Source organism: Staurois parvus, unplaced genomic scaffold, assembly GCF_062004578.1.
Source record: "Staurois parvus isolate SC_StPar_1 unplaced genomic scaffold, SC_StPar_1.0 ptg001245l, whole genome shotgun sequence".
NCBI lineage: Eukaryota > Metazoa > Chordata > Amphibia > Anura > Ranidae > Staurois > Staurois parvus.
The window spans coordinates 327501-351583 of record NW_028319041.1 but is presented as its reverse complement, the minus strand read 5'-3'; the positions used below and the strand labels follow the sequence as shown (position 1 = coordinate 351583).

The window sequence follows — 24083 nt, the reverse complement described above, 5'->3', positions numbered from 1 at the left end:
TAGCGACCCCCCCCCCCCAGCTGGGGAAAGGAATATCCCAAGTGCAGGGACGGGCTGATATTACTCCAGGGTGTATCCAATGGCAGCAGTGGAGGATTACAACAAGGAACACCTCCAGCAGCTAGGATTCCAGACTCTTCCATAGACTTCCTCAATCCAAGGGCTCTCCACCTTGGGTTCAGTACCATTCTCAACCAGGCTGGTAGAGCTTGAGAATTCTGTGTCCCAAGACCAAACAGGCTTTTGTCCCAATCAGGCCACATAACTGTACACACCTCCTCAAGCCACAGCCTGGGGAGAAAGAGAGCTCACCAGGCCACTCCCCAAATATTTATATCCTCCCCCATCATGCACTGCTGGTCATAAACCTCCCAGTGGTTGGCCAAGGAGGAAATACATATTCATAACCCAGCCTTGCTGTCGCTTCCTTGTCTATTGCCCCACTTGCCAGGAACTGCAGCAAAACTGAGCTTAGCGAAGAGCAAAGTGAAAAAGATAAAAATTGACCTAGTCAGATTACTCCCCAGCAAAACTAAATTTACTACAAATGTCTACATGTATACATACCGAGGCATGTTCCTGACACACATTAGAACTAAGAAAGCCGAGGGGGTCAAACAATTCCAACATTTCTGAACAAGTCCAGGTGAATGCGAGTGACTACTACTAACTATTGTTGCCAATGATCACGTTAGGCATATATCACCTTATGTTTGATAACTTATCAGGGGTTTATTATCATTCCTCATTACACAGAATACAAAAATGGAGTAACCTCCGAAAATAGGGACTTTTGAGGCACTGTGCTGAAAAACAAAACAAGAATAGACTATAAAATTATATTTATTGAAGTCCATTCCCATATGGAAGAAAAATATATTTGAAACATATTTTAAAAATATTCTTCCCAAATATATTGACATATATTTGAAATACTACAATTTTGGCCATATTCAATATATTTCAAAATACATTTAAAAAATAAATATATATATATATATATATATATATATATATATATATATATATATATATATATATACATATTGTATGTTGAAATGCATTTTTTATATATTACAAAATATATGAAAAACCTTTTTAAAAAAATAATTTTGTTTTTAATATTTTCTTCAGATTATTTTTTAACATATAAAAAAGTCATTTCAACATATATTTTTACATATATTTGTAAATGCATTCCAAACATGTAGATTTGTATTTTTTAAGACATACGGTATATTTGAAAATGTATTTTTAAAAATATGTTTCATATATTTTGAAATAACAGCGCATTTCAACATACAGTGTATATATACATATGGAAGAAAAATATATTTGAAATGTATAGTAAAAATATTCTTCCCAAATATATTGACATATAATACTATAATTATGGCCATATTCAATATATTTCAAAATACATTTCAATATATATATATATATATATATATATATATAAAAAATATATAGATATACTGTATGTTGAAATGCATTTTTTATATATTACAAAATATATTAAAAACCTTTTTTAAAAAAATATATTTTTAAAATATTTTCTTAAAATTTTTTTAACATATAAAAAAGTCATTTCAACATATATTTTTACATATATTTGTAAATGCATTCCAATAATGCAGATTTGTATTTTTAAAGACATACAGTATATTTGAAAATGTATTTTTAAAAATATGTTACATATATTTTGTAATAACAACACATTTCAACATACAGTGTATGTGTATTTATATATATATATATATATATATTGAACATGGCCAAAATTTTAGTATTTCAAATATATGTCAATATATTTGGGAAAAATATTTTTGCGATATATTTCAAATATATTTTTCTTCCATGTGGGTTGAAACAGTGAACCATCAATTCCACCACTTAAGTAAATAATTGATAAAACATGATACATACATATATTCGTTACTGTGAAGCTATGTACATGTTTTTGTAGACGGCCTCTGCAAACCCTTTGAAGAAGCAGATGTGGACTGCGAAACGCGTCGGCGTTAACAGCGGGATATGGAATTGGCAAATCTTATGTGGTTTTTTTGGTCATGTTTTATCAATTATTTATTTATTAAGTGTTGGAATTGATGGTCCAGTCCCACATGGAATTGAAATATATTTTAAGACGTTCTTCCCAGATATATTGACATATAATTGAAATACTACAATTTTGGCTGTATTCAATATATTTCAAAATATATTTCGATTTAAATATGTGTGTATATCTATATATATATATATATATATATACAGTCATGGCCGAAATTGTTGGCACCCTTGATATTTCTCCAGGAAATCATGTATTTCTCACGAAACGTATTGCATTAACACATGTTTTGCTATACACATGTTTATTCCCTTTGTGTGTATTGGGACAAAACAAAAAAAGGGAGGAAAGAAAGCAAATTCGACATAATGTCACACAAACCTCCAAAAATGGGCTGGACAAAAGTATTGGCACCCTTTCACAACTGCGGATAAATAAGAATGTTACAAGCATGTGATGCTCCTGTAAACTCACCTGGGGCAAGTAACAGGTGTGGGCAATATAGAAATCACACCTGAAAGCAGATAAAAAGGAGAGACGTTCACTTAACCTTTGCATTGTGTGTCTGTCTGTGCCACACTAAGCATGGACAACAGAAAGAGGAGACGAGAACTGTCTGAGGACCTGAGAACCAAAATTGTGGCAAAATATCAACAATCTCAAGGTTACAAGTCCATCTCCAGAGAACTAGATTTGCCTTTGTCCACAGTGCGCAACATTATCAAGAAGTTTGCAACCCATGGCACTGTAGCTAATCTCCCTGGTCGTGGACGGATGAGGAAAATTGATGAAAGATTGCAACGCAGAATAGTCCGGATGGTGGATAAGCAGCCCCAAACATGTTCCAAAGACATTCAAGCTGTCCTGCAGGCTCAGGGAGCATCAGTGTCAGCGCGAACTATCCGTCGACATTTAAATGAAATGAAACGCTATGGCAGGAGACCCAGGAGGACCCCACTGCTGACACAGAGACATAAAAAAGCAAGACTACAGTTTGCCAAAATGTACTTGAGTAAGCCAAAAGCCTTCTGGGAAAACGTCTTGTGGACAGATGAGACCAAGATAGAGCTTTTCGGTAAAGCACATCATTCTACTGTTTACCGAAAACGGAATGAGGCCTACAAAGAACAAAACACAGTACCTACGGTAAAATATGGTGGAGGTTCAATGATGTTTTGGGGTTGTTTTGCTGCCTCTGGCACTGGGTGCCTTGACTGTGTGCAAGGCATCATGAAATCTGAGGATTACCAAAGGATTTTGGGTCGCACTGTAGGGCCCAGTGTCAGAAAGCTGGGTTTGCGTCCAAGATCCTGGGTCTTCCAGCAGGACAATGACCCCAAACATACGTCAAAAAGCACTCAGAAATGGATGGCAAAGAAGCGCTGGAGAGTTCTGAAGTGGCCAGCAATGAGCCCAGATCTAAATCCCATTGAACACCTGTGGAGAGATCTTAAAATTGCTGTTGGGAAAAGGTGTCCTTCCAATAAGAGAGACCTGGAGCTGTTTGCAAAGGAAGAGTGGTCCAAAATTCCGGGTGAGAGGTGTCAGAAGCTTATTGATGGTTATAGGAAGCGACTGATTTCAGTTATGTTTTCCAAAGGGTGTGCAACCAAATATTAAGTTAAGGGTGCCAATACTTTTGTCCAGCCCATTTTTGGGGTTTTGTGTGACATTATGTCATATTTGCTTTTCTGCCTCTGTTTTATATTTGTTCCAATACATACAAAGGGAATAAACATGTGTATAGCAAAACATGTGTTAATGCAATACCTTTTTTGTGTGAAATACTTGATTTTCAGGAAAAATATCAAGGGTGCCAACAATTTCGGCCATGACTGTATACAGTATATATATATATATATATATTGAAATATATTTTGAAATATATTGAATACGGCCAAAATTGTGGTATTTCAAATACATGTCAATATATTTGGGAAGGATATTTTTTAAATATATTTCAAATATATATTTCTTCCATGTGGGCTGTTTTAACAGACTTCAATAAATTTAATTTTATAGTTTATTCTTGTTTTGTTTTTTTTAGCACAGTGCCTCAAAAGTCCCTATTTTCGGAGGTCACTCCATTTTTGTATTCTGTGCTGTGGTTTGGGATGCTCTTATCCCCTGAGTGATGAGTTTTGTTCTTCTGGATATTATTCTTCCTTAGTAAATAGGTTTATTATCTAGTAATAAAAACAGTTGCCCTGCTTTTTTTTAACATTGCATGGCTACATTCCTTTTAAATCGGCATGGCTATTGTATTAGGAAATGTACAATAGAAGAAACATTTTAGAGATTATCCATTTCTATCATGAAAATTGAATTGGCAACATGTGCTATTTTCATTTATTGTTTTTTTTTTTTGTTTTTTTGTTTTTTTAATGAATATTTTAATCATACATATAATAACAGTAGAAGTTTTAAAGTGAAAGAAATGAAGTCGCATTAAAAAAAAAATCTTATGATGTCCATCATAATGCAGCAAATTTAATGACTACTGATAATAACAGGATGAACATCTTCAGCATTGTTTAGGAGATTGTCCCCTTTCCAGGAGTGCAGCTTGAAACCAGTTTAGTATTCCTGGATTGTGTTGAGAATTAAATCTTCCATTGTGCTGCTTTTCTTTTGATGAGCTCAGCTTAAGAGGATTTTTCTTCTCATAGGGAAAGTCAGGCGTAATATGAAATGAAAAGGAGCCTCTCCGGGCGCTTAAGATATAATAGTTTTTAATGTAGCAAAAAAACTGTTTCGAAAGCTGTTAGCGCTTCAATAGGAAATATAACAAAAAAAAGGAACAGACGCCTTGTAGAAAAAATAAATAAGTATTATTGATCATATATTTTTCACCCTAGCTGTTATTTTGGGTCATTATATTTAATTTTTTTTTTTATTTTTGAATTTTTTTTTTACAAATAAATATTTGGCACATGAAAAAGTATTTTTAAACATATTTTATTTTTAAAAAAAAGAGAACGAGAGAGAAGCTTGCTTTGCAGCTGCCTTTGTCTGATTGATATCTTTTATTGAACCCTGCTGGGATGAAAGATTGCTGTCGTGACCGGTTATAATTCTTTAGGCAACCAATTTCTGAAGATGTTGAACACGAAGATGAAACAAATCCTTCCTCATACGTTTACCTGTTTATCTTCAGCCCTCTCTTCTAAATATCTGTTCAAAATGTACGGTTTATACAACATTCCTGAGTTCCAGAGGCAGGGGGGCAAAGATCTGATATCACACACTGCACAGCATGGGGCAGGGAGCTGAGTGTAATCTGAAACCTGAGTGGAGGGAAAGGATGTGCACTGGAGTCACGGCTATCCCGGGATTGCCTCTCCTCGTTAGCTGAGACAGTATCGGGAGTCATTGGCTCCCGTGGCTGCCAGTCACAGCCAGTGTGCCAAAGAGAAGAGAGAGGGGGCGGGGCCGTGCCACGGTTCCATGTGCGAATGGACACACAGAGCAGTAGCTGGGGAGTGCACTGCTTGTTGTGGGGGCACCCGACAGCAAGGAGGGGCCAGGAGGACCCAAAAAGAGGAGGATCCAGGCTGCTCTTTGCCAAACCTCTGCACACAGCAGATAGGTGTAGACATGTTCGGGAAGCACAGTGGCTAAATGGTTAGCACTTCCACCTAGCAGTACTATGGTCGTTGGTTCAAATCCTAACCATGGCACCACCTGCCTGGAGTTTAAATTTTCTTCCTGTGCCTGCGTGGGTTTCCTCTGGGTACTCTGGTTTCCTCCCACACTCCAAAGAGGTTAATAGGATCCTGTCTAAATTGGCCCTAGTATGTGTATGTATGAATGTGAGTAAGGGACCTTAGATTGTGTGCTCCTCAGGGGCGGGGACTGATATGAATGTACAGTATATATGTAAAGCGCTACGTAAATTGACGGTGCTATGTAAGTACCTGAAATAAATAATAATGTTTGTTTTTTCTTTTTTTCTTTAAAATTGTAAGTCTTTAGAAAAACTTTGAGACTTTTTGTTCCTTTGAGGTTACAATGTAATAGAATTTCTCAGGTAATATTGACATCCAGAATACTACAACCTATGTGTTTGACTCCAGGTTGGCGCCTGGAAGTTGTGAACCCCCCGGCTGACGCTAAGGTGACTGCTGGCGAAAAGGCAACATTTACTTGCGTATTGAGTGAAGCCGTGCCAGTAAATGAAGTCGTTTGGTACTTTAACGGATTGCCTATCCAGCCAGATGAGAACTGGTCCATGCACGTGGACGGCCACCAGTACAAGCTAATTCTTACCGATGCCCAACTACATCACTCCGGAGAAGTGGCCTTCGCTTCAAGAGATGTAGTTGTGTCTGCCAAGCTGGCCATTCTAGGTAAGAAGGTCCTCAGCTTTCGTATGTCAAATCATAAAAACTATATTAAATGCCCAACGGCTTAAAACGTTCCCATTCCATCAACATTTCATCGTTGAAGGCCTTGTTTTGCATCCTTGTTTTGAAAAATAAGTCACCCAACCATTAGTTGTCAGTGTTTCGGTCGTCCGTGGCCTCTACTTCAAGAGGTGTAGTTCTGTCTGCCAAGCTGGCCATTCTAGGTAAGAAGGTCCTCAGCTTTCATATGTCAAATCCTAAAAGCTATATTAAATGCCCAACGGTTCAAAACGTTCCCATTCCATCAACATTTCATCATTGAAGGCCTTATTTTGCATCCTTGTTTTGAAAAATAAGCCACCCAACCATTAGTTGTTGTCAGTGTTTTGGTCATCCGTGGCCTTCGCTTTAAGAGATGTAGTTGTGTCTGCCAAGCTGGCCATTCTAGGTAAGAAGGTCCTCAGCTTTCGTATGTCAAATCATAAAAACTATATTAAATGCCCAACAGCTTAAAATGTTCCCATTCCATCAACATTTCATCGTTGAAGGCCTTGTTTTGCATCCTTGTTTTGAAAAATAAGCCACCCAACCATTAGTTGTTGTCAGTGTTTTGGTCGTCCGTGGCCTTCGCTTTAAGAGATGTAGTTGTGTCTGCCAAGCTGGCCATTCTAGGTAAGAAGGTCCTCAGCTTTCGTATGTCAAATCATAAAAACTATATTAAATGCCCAACAGCTTAAAATGTTCCCATTCCATCAACATTTCATCGTTGAAGGCCTTGTTTTGCATCCTTGTTTTGAAAAATAAGTCACCCAACCATTAGTTGTTGTCAGTGTTTTGGTCATCCTTTATAGTAAAGTGTGGTCCATTTCACTGAGATGATTTCTTCACTCGTTACTTCCTTTAAAAAATGTCTTATCGGGTGTATGTTGTGCCTTTAGCCCTTCCCGATCCCCCAGAAGAGCCGGAGATTGTAAGTAAGACCAGCCGGTCCGTGACTCTGTCATGGTTCACCCCCTTGAGCGACGGTGGCTCCCCGATTATTGGATACAATGTTGAGATGAAATCGCCTGGTGGTGATTGGCAGCAGTGCAACATGGAAATCATTCAAAGCATGGAATATGTTGTGCAAAACCTGAAACCAGGCGAGCCTTATCGTTTCAGAATGTCCTCCATAAACAAGCTGGGTGTTGGGGAACCGGTTCACTTACCTCAAACAGTCCAGCTAGGTGAGAACCCGTGGCCTCGCACCGTGAGCTTTAGAAAGCTGTGTAGATATTCACACTCGCATGGCTTTTTTTTGGTTTGATTCATGGATGCCCTGGGCCGAAAAACAAGCTGAAAACGCATTATAAAATATGTATATATATACTTCTTCTTACAAGTCATATGCTGCTATTTTGTCGAAATGTGATTTTCTTTGTGTTGCTTTCACTGGCCCATGCTTCACCGTAGAGTTAGGCGTAAGCAAAGCAGCACGACTGGTGGGACCACTTTTGCAGAAACAAAACTGGACATTACTGACCAAGGGTATGTACAGTTGGAGTGTTACGATTTATGTACCGTGGAGGAACAACTTCTCCTCAACTGCCCAAGAAACATGGCTGTCCCTTGGCCTATAAAACCCTAGAAAAAAAATATCTGCAAATTCCAAGAAGCCAAGAAGATACATGTAGAGCCATCTTACTAAGTGCCACCAAACGTTTAGCATATCTAAAGGGAAAAGGTTTTGTATGGTGTAGAGAAGATTTAAACTCCTGACAGGTTTTTATTTCTGGAAGGTACAAGTAGAATAAAACACCAACAAAAAGTATAGGTATTCAAGTATCTTTATTTTATCACAAAAATCCAAAGATATCAAAGATGATGATTTGGAGGGCTATAAGGCCACCCCTTCATCAGGACGGAAATAGCTGATTTATTTAGGCTCTTTGTGGTTAATACGGTTTAAATTAACCCTCAGGATTCAAATTGATTTGAGATGTCCAACTAAACCAGCAATTTAATCTTATAGACCAGCCTTTCTCAACTTTTTCACCCTAAAGGAACCCATGAAATAAATTTCAGGTCACAGGGAACCCCTACTAGGACTACTTCATCGGGTGGTCATTAGGAAAAGGTCCATTACATTAGTGGTCCCTTACAGTGGTGGTTAGAATGCCACCCTTATGCAGGCCATAGACGGGCCAAAAACCGGCTGTTTTTTTTATTAAAAAAAACCCAAAAAAATCGGTCGTTTAATCAGCCGACGTTACCACCAACGGCAAAAAAAATCTGCCAATTTTCGTCCCGTCTACGGCCGGCATTTAATGACTTCTGTCCCTTGCAGAGAGCTCCGCTATTATATTTGACATGAAAAAGTATTGCTGTTGCAACGTTGCAGTTGCAACAATGTATCCATTTGTATCCATTTCGGATACAGATGGTTGTATTCGGATACAAATAGATACATTGTTGCAACCGCAAGACTTTTCATATAAAATACAATAGTGGACTGGAATCCTTCTTCTTCTTCCTCTTTTTTTCTTCTTCTTTTTCTTATTCTTCTTCCTCTTATTTTTCTTATTCTTCTTCCTCTTCCTCTTCTTTTTCTTCTTCTTGCAGGTCACAGCTCATGCACAGATTTTTTTATCAGTAAAACGATCGGCCGATTTGCTCATCGTTGCCGGGAAAATTGTCCTCTCGGCAAAATCAGGCAATTGTTTTCCAACTTTACCAATAAAAAAATGTGCCAAAACCCCGAAAAATGGCCAACCAATTAACCCACTAACGGTGCGAAATTCGGCCGATTTGTTTTCTTTCTGACGAAAAATCGGACGATTTTTGACCCGTCTATGGCCTGCATTACAGTCAGCTAAAAAAAAGATCATTGGTGTCATGCTACTAGCTCTTTCGAGAGGTGATGGACCTTGGGCTGGAGAATCTGGAGGGAGAACACAGATCGCCAGTGAAGGGCTGACATCGCTCCTTCATACACTGGCCATCTGTGTGCCGAGATGATCAGCGGGGAACATGTTCTCCACTGATCATCTCTGTTTCCTAAACCACAAATGATCAGAGATCAGCAACGATCCTCAGGATTGCCACTGATCTCTGTTTCATAAAAGGACACCACAGTTCTTCTCAGATCTTGCTGCATGCCCTGCTGGACACGAAATCTCCCTAATGGAGCACAGAGAAAAAAAAAAAAAACCTGATAGGGGTTTTAAACCTTCCTTACTCTGTACAAAAATGAGAACTGACTTTAGATATACTATAACAAGCACAGTGCCTAAGCCAATCAGGAAGCTTTCTCCAAAAAAGACTAATGATGGACTTCCCGTAAACTATCTACCTGCACATACCCTCACCTGGCATTTAGGTCTACATTTGCACTAAATAAATGCATTAAATACGGCCTTACCTCTCTGATTCAAGGCGGTGAATGTAGATACCGAAGATACTGATTTAATTTGCTGCAAAGGTTGGCCTAAATGAAATATCTGATCTGCATGGCTTTTAGGCAACCTTGTATTTGAGCTTTCTTTTTGTTTACCCATTGCTTTAACCAGTCCACCTTCTATGGACCAGAGCCATTTGTATCTTTCTGCTATGGGCCTGTTTATTCGGCAATAGCTTTGCAGTTACTTAAGATAACAAAGATATATATGTATTGTTTCTTCAGGAAAAGCAAGGATTTCTTTTGGTGATACTATCTTGCAAAAAAGGATTTTATTTTTTATGCCATCCAAATAGACAAAAAAAAAGTAACAATTTATAAAAATGCATTTTTTTTCTACATTGATCGGTGTCACTTAAAAAAAAAATTTGTTATGGTAGACAAAATTACACATTTTATTTTAGATTTGTCCCGTTTAAAGTGGCAGTAAAATGTATGATTCTGGTACAAAGCATTGCAAAAGAGTTTACAAATGTAGTTATGGTTTTCTCAATACTATCCCCAAAATTATATGAAATACAAAATAATAAAAAATATAGAAATAAATATAAATAACAATAAAAAATGCAATTTTTTTTCTACATTGATTGGTGTCAGTTAAAAAAAAAAAAAAAAGATATTGTTATGGTAGACAAAATGACACATTTTATTCTCTATTTGTCCTGTTTAAAGTGGCAATAAAATGTATGATTCTGATACAAAGCATTGCAAAAGAGTTTACAAATGTAGTTATGTTTTTCTCAATACTATCCCCAAAATTATATGAAATACAAAATAATAAAAAAATATAGAAATAAACTCTTGTAAAAGAGTTTACAAATGTAGGTATGGTTTTCTCAATACTATCCCCAAAATTATATGAAATACAAAATAATAAAAAATATAGAAATAAATATAAATAACAATGAAAAAATGCAATTTTTTTTCTACATTGATCGGTGTCAGTTAAAAAAAAAAAAGATATTGTTATTGTAGACAAAATTACACATTTTATTCTATATTTGTCCTGTTTAAAGTGGCAGTAAACATGATTCTGGTACAAAGCATTGCAAAAGAGTTTACAAATGTAGTTATGTTTTTCTCAATAGTATCCCCAAAATTATATGAAATACAAAATAATAAAAAATATAAAAATAAATATAAATAACAATAAAAAAATGCAATTTTTTTTCTACATTGATCGGTCAGTTAAAAAAAAAAAAAAAGATATTGTTATGGTAGACAAAATTATACATTTTATTCTCTATTTGTCCTGTTTAAAGTGGCAGTAAATGTATGATTCTGATACAAAGCATTGCAAAAGAGTTTACAAATGTAGTTATGTTTTTCTCAATACTATCCCCAAAATTATATGAAATACAAAATAATAAAAAATATAGAAATAAATATAAATAACAATAAAAAAATGCATTTTTTTTTCTACATTGATCGGTGTCAGTTAAAAAAAAAAGATATTGTTATTGTAGACAAAATGACACATTTTATTTTATTTTGTCCTGTTTAAAGTGGCACTAAATGTATGAATTTGGTACAAAGCATTGCAAAAGAGTTTGCAAATGTAGTTATGTTTTTTTTATATTTCAATATTTTATTAAGGAGGTTTTTGTTTTTATAATACAACAAGCTCATGATCAGGGGCGGACTGACAACTCATGGGGCCCCCGGGCAATAGGGGATCATGGGGCCCCTGTGTCCTTGCCCAAACTCAAAAAAAGCCTATGAAAAAGGTACCAGGGGCATCTCATGGGGCCCCCTACTGACCCCGGGCCCTCGGGCAGTGCCTGAGTTTCCAAATGGTCAGTCCGCCCCTGCTCATGATATGCCCACGCAGGGGCAGAGCAGAACAATAACATACATAAGCAGATACAAGTCAGCAGGGGGTATTAGCCAAATAATGGAATGTCCTATGACATCAAGGAGGGACGGCAAAAAGCCGAACCAAATAGTAGCAGCAGTAATCTATCATATTACCGGAAAAAAAAAAACAAAAAGGGAAAACCCCTACCGAGAAATATCAACTCAGAACTTACGGGAAAGGAAAAAAAAACCCAAACTGATAGAAAAAAGGAAAAATAAAAAATAAAAACATAGAAAGAAAAAAGGAAGAAAGAAAGGATTCAGAGAGAAAACATGAAGAAAGGAAGACTAGAAGAGTCACAGATCCAGGGCTAGCACAGGCAACGACTACAAGAGGCCATAGCTAGTAGGAGGCAGGGATGGTAGGGAATAACATATCCAAGGTTCCCAAAACTTAAGGAATCTCGGAGTTATGTTTTTTTCAATATTATCCCCAAAATTATATGAAATACAAAATAATAAAAAATATATAAATAAATATAAATGTAAATAATAATAAAAATAAATAAATAATAACACTTCCACCAAACAGTGCAAAAAGTGAAAAAAATCAGTTCATAATATAATGTGAAAAGAAAATATCAGTTCATAATATAAAGTAAAGTCCAAAATCTTTCTTTTCAAAAAGTATCCACCACAACCGCGATCTCCGATGTGCTTTTGTAAAGAAAGATTTTGGAGAGAGAATCCTCCGTGATTCATTTTCCAGTGATCTCACAGGAAGCGAGTGACACCCTAAAAACCATAACGCTTCTGTCTATTGCTACCTGTGTCCCTCTTGAATAACTTCCTCCTACTTCCTGGTCAGGTGACCACACAAGAAGTGGAGGTGAACCTCCCCTTAGAGGTCACAGAAATAAAAAAAAGAGGTTATGATCCTAACTTTTCTATCAAATCTGCTTGGATTGCCACTTTAGTTGAAACCTTGTTGCACAATGAACAAGGTATAATTATGTAAAATTAATCTGGGTATCTACTAATTTTATGTGGACCTCCATCTTTCATTTTGACTTATTTTTATGACAGTATAATACTAAGAAGAACTCCATCTGTAACAATTTTTTCTGTAGGCTTGATTCCCTTCCCTATGCGGTTTTGTCTGTAACTCTGGTAGATTGATTTCTCCCACCACCATTGGTCCTACTTGTTTTGATTGTTTGAAACTGAACTGTATCTGCTCCAAGCTCTTGGGTGTTTTCTAACAGATCAGGGTTTTGCAACTAGGATTGCCCAAAACCCTAAGGCTCCTTCAGAGGTTCTAGGGATTTCTTGAGCAATGAGCAGTTTCTTCCTCTCAGATAAGTCCCCATCGATCTTTTTAGCTATCTGTAAGGGGTAATTCTTCCCAATGACCACAAGTGTAAGGAGCATTCTTCCCACCGACCATCACACTGATATATCATGAGTTGTAGATAGAGTAATTCTTAGCAGGGGTTCCTTAAGACTGGAAAGTTATTTCAAGGTTTCCTCTGCGTTGAAAAGGTTGAGAAAAAGGCTGTATTACATTCTTGAGTGTTTTCCAACAGATCAGGGTTTTGCAACCAGGATTCCCCAAAACCCTAAGGCTCCTTCAGAGGTAGCTAGGGAATTCTTGAGCAATGAGCAATTTCTTCCTCTCAGATAAGTTCCCATCGATCATTTTATCTATCTGTAAGGGGGTAATTCTTCCCAGTGACCACCAGTGTAAGGAGCATTCTTCCCACCAACCATCACACTGATATATCATGAGTTGTAGCTATAGTAATTCTTAGCAGGGGTTCCTTAAGACTGGAAAGTTATTTCAAGGTTTCCTCTGCGTTGAAAAGGTTGAGAAAAAGGCTGTATTACATTCGAAAAAGGCTGTATTACATCCTTGAGTGTTTTCCAACAGATCAGGGTTTGCAACCAGGATTCCCCAAAACCCTAAGGCTCCTCCAGAGGTTGCTAGGGATTTCTTGAGCAATGAGCAATTTCTTCCTCTCAGATAAGTCCCCATCGATCTTTTTAGCTATCTGTAAGGGGGTAATTCTTCCCAATGACAACAAGTGTAAGGAGCATTCTTCTCACCAACCATCACACTGATATATCATAAGTTGTAGATATAGTAACTCTTAGCAGGGGTTCCCCAAGACCGGAAAGTTATTTCAAGGGTTCCTCTGCGTTGAAAAGGTTCTATTACATTCTAAAACAGGAATTAAAAGGATAATGTACTTCAGAGGGGAGGATAAGGGAGTTAAGCTGATGCCAAACCTATGTCCCTCAAGTTTGAGCAGAAGGGAGATCTCAACAATGGTATCAAACATATCTGACACTACATGGTCAAAAGCTTCAACCTACAAAGTTATTTTAGACAACTGGATGCTTCCAAGAGTTGATGAAGGTCCTTTTCTGTTCCGCCATGACTGTGTACAAAGCTAGCTCCATAAAGATATAGTTGGGTGAGTTTGAAGGAACTCAATTGACTTGCACAGAGCCCTTATCTCAACTCTATGGAACATTTTTTTCTCCAACATCACTACCTGACCTTACAAGTGCAATGTAAGCAAAAAAAGAGGGAAGGTATTGAACTTCCCTGTTGCCAGTCTTTGCATGAGCTTTGGAAACCCCACGCCTGTGTAGATCGCTGTCACGTTAGGGGTCAGGCTCGGAGACCAGTAGCTGTAGCAGTAGAGGTGCCCCCTCCAATCAGCTGGATCAGTGTAGCAACAGGTCACCCTGGCAGATTAAATAGGGTGTCACGTACCTGGTCCTGAAGCTAAAATGCTGAGAGGGCTCTTCTTGCAAGTTCTCAGGTTTCCTGAAGATGGTAACAGGGATCACTAAGTCAGGGGTGCCAGGTGTTGATGTGGCGACCTCCTTGCAGGTGGACTTCGTGGGAGATTAGCAGCTTGTCCTGGGACATGGTCACAGGAATCAGGAAAACTGAAGACTAATCGGCAATGTTCATGTGCCTCAGTTGCTCCTTTAAGGGCCAGAGGGTGCCAGAATCTACCGCAAGTGACATGCGCCGGCATGCACAAGCGTGTGCTGTAGAGCTCCTGTGTGCACCCATTCTCTCTTATTGCATGGGCGCACATTCCTATACAAGCGGGTGTGGCCATGTTGGATATTGGCCATTATGCCAGATCTCTAGTCAAGTTTTCCCTGGCTTGTCCCTTGACCCAGGGTCTCACCTGAGGTGTGGAGCCTAAGCACTAGCCGGTGTTCTCCTGATGGTGGAGATGGGTTTTGTTGTGTTAGTACCAAGGAGGTGAGCAAGTCAGGGTCCAGTAACAAATATAGCAGGTATAGATCAAGCTAAAGTGCAGTCTGTAAACAAACCAAAGTTTGATCAGGAATGGTAGCAAAGATATTGATGGCAGCAGGAGCGACAAAAGCGAGATATTGGCTGGTGAGAGCACAATCATCTGGAAAACAGGAAGTGAATAGGCATGGCTTAAATAGGAAGTTCAGAGGAGGAGCAAAGAGTCCAAGGTTCACCAGAAACAAGGTACAAGACATGATTGTCCAAGGAATTGTTCAGCATTTCAGGTGGCTCAGCAAGAAGAGACACCACCAGGTCCAGACACATCAGAGGTTACAGATTCAGATCTAGGTCCTGACAGATGCGCCCATAAGGCTCTGCCCAGCCTTTGGGTCTTTTCAGAGCCAGTGTGCGCACATGCAGGAGGAGTTTCCACACACACATGCAAAGAGAAGGAAGGTTTCAGACTTCGCTGTTGCCAGTTCGGCACGTGCGAAGGAAACCCCAAACGGGTAGATCGACAGGAAACTAGGACCCAAGCTTGGAGAGCATCTCTGCTTGGTGAGAAAAGGGGAAAGGCTACTTTGCAGCACAAAAAAAGTATGTTGTGAAAAAACAAGATATTGGCTGGTGAGAGCACAATCATCTGGAAAACAGGAAGTGAATAGGCATGGCTTAAACAGGAAGTTCAGAAGGGGAGCAAAGAGTTCAAGGTTCACCAGAAACAAGGTACAAGACAAGACTGTCCAAGGAATTGTCCAGGGAGCTGTGTAGCATGTCAGGTGGCTCAGCAAGAAGAGACACCACCAGGTCCAGACACAGAAGAGGTTACAGGTTCAGATCTAGGTCCTGACAGATGCGCCCATAAGGCTCTGCCCAGCCTTTGGGTTTTTTCAGAGCCAGTGTGGGCACATGCAGGGGGGTATCACGTACCTAGTGATGGAGGCCAATGGAGAGAGGGCTTCCCTTGCGGCTAAGTTCCAGACTCCCCTGAGAGTGGGACAGCAGGAGTCTGGCCCAAAGTTGCACAGGTTGCCTGTAGGAGTGCTGGTTGGTGGTCCACTCAGAAGCACAGCTGGTGCATGGAGATAGGTCTGCAGACAGGAGGCGCCTGTGCGTGGTATGTAAGCCCCTCCGGGATGTACTGGGTAGTCAGTTCAAGCCAAGGTCAGGTACCAGGTGAGAATCAGAGCAGACGTAGTCAGATGGGATAGCCGAGGTCATACACAGAGGAGCAAGAGAGAGAGAGTATCCGTAAGCCAAGCCGACATCAGATCAGGGGTAAAGCAGAGTAGACAGGTCCAGGAGCAAGCTGAGTCGGTAACAGGAAATAACAGGTCAGAATCACAGGAAACAGGAACAGGGCACAGGGAGCTAGAGATCATCCAGCAACTTGAGGAAGTGATGAGCCTCCTTATAAAGGCCGTCTGGCACCAAACTGAGGCTGATGTATACTTCTGCGGCCATGCAGAGTACTGGCAGAAATGCCAGATCTTCCAGAACTTCTGCCGTGGACAGGACCCTGACAGGGGGAGTTTACACACACACACACACACACACACACACAAAGAGAAGGAAGGTTTCAGACTTTGCTGTTGCCAGTTCGGCACATGCGTAGGAAACCCCAAATGGGAAGATTGACAGGAAACTGGGACCCAAGCTTGGAGAGCATCTCTGCTTGGTGAGAAAAGGGGAAAGGCTACTTTGCAGAACAAAAAAGTATGTTGTAAAAAAACAAAAAATGATGCCCATTGGTAAGAAAGGGAGGAGGCAAGGCCGCGCAAGATTTTTGTGTGAAGGTCCACCTTAAGTGGTAGATCTCGTGTTGCCGAAACTGTCGTGTGACATTGGGTCAGCCGTTGTTGAACGTTAACACTTTGCTCGGTACAGGATACACCTTGGACACTATTTAGCTTTAATATTCAAGTAGATGATAAAACATTTTACAAGATAAGACCTAGAAAGTGGTTCCAAAAAAATCATCAACTGGTATGGCTGATGGGAAAAAAAAAGTAATTTTCTAAAAAGAATTTCACATTTCAAACCTTATTTGCAGCATGTAAATAATTTAATATTAGCTCATGCGGAAATGGGATGCTTCACTTTGCTCTCTCGTTTCATGAATAGGGTTTACAATTACCATAGCTGGTCTTGTAGGTTTTCTAACTCTGTGCGCTTCCATTGCAGAGCATCCAGTGGCAGTAAAACAGCAGCTGGAGGATAAAACTGCAAGAGAGGGCGAGAGTCTTCGCCTGGAGTGTGAACTTTCCAAGGAAACGCGGGATGTCACCTGGATGAAGGAGAATGAAACGTTACATCCAGGGAAGAAATATGAATGTTTTTCTGAAGGCAGAAAACAGATCCTGATCATTCATAATGTTTCTTCGATAGACCAGGGGACGTATTCCTGTGAGACCTCATCGGGCGTTAGAACTTCTGCAACCGTCTCTTTAGGAAGTGAGGAATTTTACTTATGGGGTGCATGCTTTTTCAAACAAGTGTAGACTGAATGAGGAGTCATGGGCAGAGCTTCATAGGTCTCGGGTCACCATGGCGGACACACCCATGCACCAGGGGGCCCGTGCGGCCTCCCTGTCACATTAGGTTTTTAGACTGTGTAGCTGGGGAAAAGTGCTTGCTGTGTTACCCTGAGTAGGAAATTCAGTACATTTCACGGGCCCGGCCCTGCCGGCCAAGGGCCTGTCCAGGCACTCTGAGTTTCCAGTTTCACCTACACTGGGTGACTGGACAAGGCCTTCCCCCTAGTGGCACACTCTCAGCTCAGCCCCTCCCACCCAGCCCAGTACAGCCCCTCCCTCCCCACCCAGCTTGGCCCTGTTCAGCCGTGCACATGCAGACAAGGTGGGGACACCCACATGGAAGAAAACTATATTTTAATATATATTTTTAAAATATTCTTCACAAATATATCAACTTATCTATTTATATATCGACTTATCTATTTGAAATACTACAATTTTGGACGTATTCAATATATTTCAAAATATATATTCAATATATACATACATATATATATTTACTGTATGTTGAAATGTGTTTTATATATTACAAAATATAAGAAAATTTTTTTTTAAAATATATATTTTTTAAATATATTCAGATTTTTTTTTTTACATATAAAAAAGTAATTTTAACATATATTTTTACATATATATTTGTAAATGCATTCCAAAAATGTAGAGTAAATGTATTTTTAAAGACATACAGTATATTTGAAAATGTATCTTTAAAAAAAGTTTTCAGATATTTTGTAATATATAAAAAAATGCATTTCAACATACAGTATATATATATATATATATATATATATATATATATACACACAATGTATATATATATACACACACACATAATATACCCATATGAAAGAGAAATATACACACACATATATATATATATATATATATATATATGTACACACACACACAAATATGTATATGTATATTTCTCTTACTTACATATGGGTATATATATATATATATATATATATATGTATATATATATTTTTTTTTTTTTTTAAATATATTGAATACGGCCAAAATTGTAGTATTTCAAATATATGCCAATATATTTGGGAAGGATATTTATAAAATATATAAATATATGTTGATATTTCTTGCATCCGTCTACTGCATCGCAGAGCCGTGAAGCCTCTCCTGGGTCAGCTACTGGATTCGCCTGGGTAGTTAGCAGCATGCTACTGTAGATGACCCAGGAGAGGCTTCATGGCTCTGCGGTGCAGTAGACGGATGCAAGAAATATCAGTAAAAAAGTTTCCACCCAAAGTTGAGAGGGCCAGTAGAGATGCAATAATTGGACGCAGTGTGCACTTGTAGCTGGACCAGATGTGTTTCCTGACCCATGCCCGGGGACTTAAAAATATCTAGAAGTCCAACATCAATGTGTTCCTTACAGTGGAGTGGAGGAGGAGAGATTAAGAGTTTGGTGGCCTCTGCAGGAAGAATCCGCACTCTGGCTATAGATGCCAGTTCATGTCCGCTTCTTGGGACACGTGCGTTTTTTGACCTGACATGAAGTGAGGTCAAAAACTCCAGGTGAGGGCACCTCTGGTGGTTGTTTGGTGGAGGTTCTAATTTGTATGAAGACAGAAGTTTTGCCGTTTATTCAAGTTGGAGAAATCCCTTATTCAAATTGAAGAAATCACTATTGAGAGACTTTTTATTGATGCATGTTCACTTTGATTGGTATATGTGCATTTTATATTTTGCATGTTGTGTTGCACTATATATTTCCATACAATTTTTCTACACACATGTTATGAGTATGTGGCGGGTTTGAGCTGCTTTCATTATTTTTAGGTGATTGGTATAACACGTTTATTGCTCGTCAGAAATGTTCTAGTTTACTCATTGCAACTTTTTGTTCTACTCAGTTCGATCCATCACGGAACTGATCACAGTACAGGAAGCTTTTTCTGTGGCCCACGAACAGTCTGGTCATGACGTTGCAGATGAAGAGAGCACTCAGCCAAATTTGCCCCCTGAAGCCGCACAAGAAGGCGATCTCCATTTATTGTGGGAGGCATTAGCTAAAAAGAGAAGAATGAGCAAGGAGCCCACTTTGGATTCCATCTCTGAGGTCCCAGAAGAAGATGATAAACACAAGAAAAAAGCTGATTTTTCAGGCTACACCTCCGAGGATGTAGCTAAAACCAGCGAGGCCGATTTCTCTCTTACCAGCTCGGATGATGAGTCCCGCGCTGGAACACCATCCCTTGTGTCATATCTGAAAAAAGCTGGCCATTCCACTATTACATATGGAGCCAAAGTTCAGACAGTATCTACAAAAAAATTCTTCAAGCACTTTGAGTCAGCCACCACTGAAGTAAAGGAGGTTAAGAAGCCGGAACCTCCTCCAGAACTTGTTTCACCTGAGATGTTGGATGATGATCCTGAATTGGAGAAAGCGGCCACAAAAATTCAAGCTGCCTTCAAGGGATACAAAGCGCGGAAGGTCATCAAAAAACAAGAATGTCCTCTGTTTACGGAGACCTTCAAAGACCTCTCAGTTGAGCCAGGTGGATCAGTTCATCTTGAATGTGTTGCCATCTGCAAAACTGATGTCACAGCTCGTTGGTTGAAAGATGACAAGGAGCTTTTGGATGGGCGCCATTACCACATTGACAACTACAGTGATGGAACCTGCTCCTTAATTATCACTGTTGTAGAACACCAGGACACTGGCGAATATACATGTGAAGCGTCAAACAAATTTGGTGCAGTGACCCACACTGCAAAATTGGTGGTGGGCGGTGGCGTCCAGGACATCCCACATAGGCCAATCCACATTCCGGCCAAGCGTAGCCATACTACCGACAGCGAGACAGAGAGTTCCGGAAGTGACTTAGACGACGCCTTCCGAAAAGCAGGAAGAAGGCTGCACAAGATCTTCAAAACAAAATCTTCTCTAGAAATATCTGATGTGGAAGAAGAAATTTTTGTGAGCGCCGACGAGGGAGAAATGCCTCCCATTGACCACCAGACCTACCGAGAGGACGACAGATACATCTACATCAAATTTGAAATTATTTCCGAAGCTACAGTTGCAGCCACAAGGTTCAGAGAAATGTTCTCCGCGATGGGTTTCCAAGTCAAAATCGACATTCTTGAGCAAGGCCCGAAAAAAATTGAGCTACGGATAATGAAGCTAGAAACCGGGACTACGGAGCAGCAACGCCTTCAGGCCAAGCAGCAGATGACATTAATGACATCAGACACGGGTCAGTATATGTTTTTAGCTGAAATAAAATACTGCATGGAAGATTGAAAGAATGATAAGTGGTTGTCAATCAGTATATTGCACCACATCCCTGTCAAAATTATGCAAACAGAGTAAGTTATCTGATGTTGAAGGCGCGTCATGATAATCAAAATAATAAAAAAAAAATGTTTTGCAATTTATTTATATCCATAAAATTACACTGAATACAAATAGTCACAACACGCTTGACTGTTTCCTGCAGTGCACAGATGATGCTTCCCAACATGTTTCGCCCATCATGGGCTTCTTCAGGGGAAGAGAAAGGATATCCTCAATACAGTCCTTAGGACTATGCCGCTAATATCGTTCTTTAGAACGAAAAACAAACAAATGCTGAATAGAAAGCACAAGCGTCCGTGTGATTGCAGAAAGTACATAAAGGACAACATTAACAAAAATAAAAAAGGGGGGGGGGGAGATTATTAACGGCAGATAATTATTGCTGGATATCAGAGGTCTCCCTCATTCACAAGGACTCCTCACAAGCACCGAATCCGTAGAGATGTGTACATAGACATCACCCATGTGGCCAAAATACTGCATATGTGTTCATTATAATACTTGTGTAGCACTGCCCTCCCCATATGAAAGAAAAATATATTTGAAACATATTTTAAAAATATTCTTCCCAAATATATTGACATATATTTAAAATATTACCATTTTGGCCATATTCAATATATTTCAAAATATATCTCAATAAATAAATATATATATATATATAGACATCACCCATGTGGCCAAAATACTGCATATGTGTTCATTATAATACTTGTGTAGCACTGCCCTCCCCATATGGAAGAAAAATATATTGACATATATTTGAAATACTACAATTTTGGCCATATTCAAGATATATCTCAATAAATATATATATATATATATATATATATATATATATATACACATATATATATATATATATATATATATATGTGTATATATATATATATACTGCATGTTGGATCAAAAGAAGAAAAAAAAGAAAATGTTAACCCATATGGAAGAAAAATATATTTGAAATATATTTTAAAAATATTATTCCCAAATATATTGACATATATTTGAAATACTACAATTTTGGCCATATTCAATATATATCTCAATAAAAAAGAAAAAAAATAAATATATATATATATACTGCATGTTGGATCAAATGAAAAAAAATAGAAAAATGTTAACCCATATGGAAGAAAAATATATTTGAAATATATTTTAAAAATATTATTCCCAAATATATTGACATATATTTGAAATACTACAATTTTGGCCATATTCAATATATATCTCAATAAAAAAGAAAAAAAAATATATATATATATACTGCATGTTGGATCAAATGAAAAAAAATAGAAAAATGTTAACCCATATGGAAGAAAAATATATTTGAAATATATTTTAAAAATATTATTCCCAAATATATTGACATATATTTGAAATACTACAATTTTGGCCATATTCAATATATATCTCAATAAAAAAGAAAAAAAAAAATATATATATATATATATATACTGCATGTTGGATCAAATGAAAAAAAATAGAAAAATGTTAACCCATATGGAAGAAAAATATATTTGAAATATATATTAAAAATATTATTCTCAAATATATTGACATATATTTGAAATACTACAATTTTGGCCGTATTCAATATATTTCAAAACATATATATATATATATATATATATATGTAATAATATCTATCTATCTATCTATCTATCTATCTATCTATCTATATATATACACTGCATGTTGAAATGCATTTTTATTACAAAATATATGAAAAATATTTTTAAAAATACATTTCAAATATACTGTATGTCTTTAAAAATACAAATCTACCTATCTGGAATGAATGAATGAATTTACAAATATATGTAAAAATATATGTTAAAATTACTTTTTTGTTAAAAAAAACTGAAGAATATATATAAAAAAAAAAACCAATAAATAAAATGTTAACCCCCAACCCCTAATTCTAATTCTAACTTAACCTTAACTCTATCCTCTTGCCCTAACAAAAAAAAAGAAGAATGAATGAATATTAATAATAAAAAAGAAAAAAAAAAGAAAGAAAGAAATAAAAGCTGATGGAAAAGCTGAAAAACCTAGGTGCAACAGATGATATTTTTCTCTAGTAGCTAATAAAAAAATGGCAAAGCTCAAAAACGCCTAAAAACACTGTAAGAAAACACGCAAAAAACCATACGCAAAAAACACGTGAAAACTGCTCAAATTCTCTACGCTCAAGTGTGAATGCAACCTTAAAGCCTTTGTTTCCACTTAAAATGTTTATTGATTTTGTTTTATTATGTACATAAATATTAACATTTATAGGTAAAATTGATCCAGGGAATATCTGATTGCCTCTCGGGGGATCAGGAAGCAATTTTTTCCCTCGGTGGAGCAATTTGGGGTTTTTTGCTTTTTTCTGAATCAACTGTGGGTATTGGATAGCGTATATGGAGGTTTTGTATGTGTGCGTGTTTTTTTTTTCTATTGGTTGAACTGGACCTAACTATATACCTATGTAAGATTAATAGACTTTTTTGTTTCTTTTTAAGCTCCTATATTTATTACCGAGCTCCAAAACCAAGAGGTTCAAGACGGCTACCCAGTCAGTTTTGACTGTGTGGTGATCGGAAAGCCAATGCCAACCGTGCGCTGGTTCAAAGATGGGAAGGTGATAGAGGAAGATGACCATTATATGATCAACGAGGACCAGGAGGGCTGCCACCAGCTCATCATAACTGCTGTAGTTCCTAAGGACATGGGCGTGTACCGGTGCCTTGCCGAAAACAGGATGGGGGTCGCCTCCACCAAGGCTGAGCTGAGAGTGGACTGTAAGTAATACATGGACATAAGACGTAGATTGCTGGATGAGGAGGGCACCTATCTCAGCCAAGCAGGTTCTACGGGACGTTCTTTTCCCTAAAATTTTGAAGTTGACCCTGATTGGTTAATACAGATGGTTTTCTTGAAATTTAAATTTTAAAAACTTTTTAAAATGATAGTTTTAGCCTTCCACCATAGATTTACCTTAGTCTTGTACAGCGCTGAGCAAACTGTTGGCGCTATATAAATCCTGTATAATAATAATAATTTACTGCTGCAAAGTCATACTAAGACAGCACTGCTTTGCAGCTCACGGCACCTTGAACATAATGTTGTAGCACATATTAGACTCCTTTAGAGGGCGCTCTGACACGGCTTATTGGTATGGAGTGATATTAGGGAAAAATGGTGCTTCTGAAAATGTATACGGAAAAAAACGTATTTTATCGCCACCAGATGGATTCAAGATCTGCAAAGAAACTAGACACCTTCATAACTTTAAGTACAGGAAAA

The 24083-nt window shown here is 38.0% G+C and overlaps 1 protein-coding gene across 34 annotated transcripts in view; it reads left to right on the top strand.

Annotated features, from left to right (window-relative positions):
* Positions 1-24083, top strand: part of OBSCN (obscurin, cytoskeletal calmodulin and titin-interacting RhoGEF) — a 518757-nt gene that overhangs the window by 362522 nt on the left and 132152 nt on the right. For 33 of the 34 annotated variants that reach the window (XM_089660447.1, XM_089660452.1, XM_089660446.1 and 30 more), the window contains 5 exons: positions 6145-6417; positions 7353-7640; positions 17118-17387; positions 19345-20691; positions 23300-23578. In XM_089660447.1, the coding sequence (XP_089516573.1) occupies positions 6145-6417; positions 7353-7640; positions 17118-17387; positions 19345-20691; positions 23300-23578 (2457 nt within the window). The remainder of the gene's footprint in view (positions 1-6144; positions 6418-7352; positions 7641-17117; positions 17388-19344; positions 20692-23299; positions 23579-24083) is intronic. The other variant, XM_089660453.1, reaches the window with a different exon arrangement.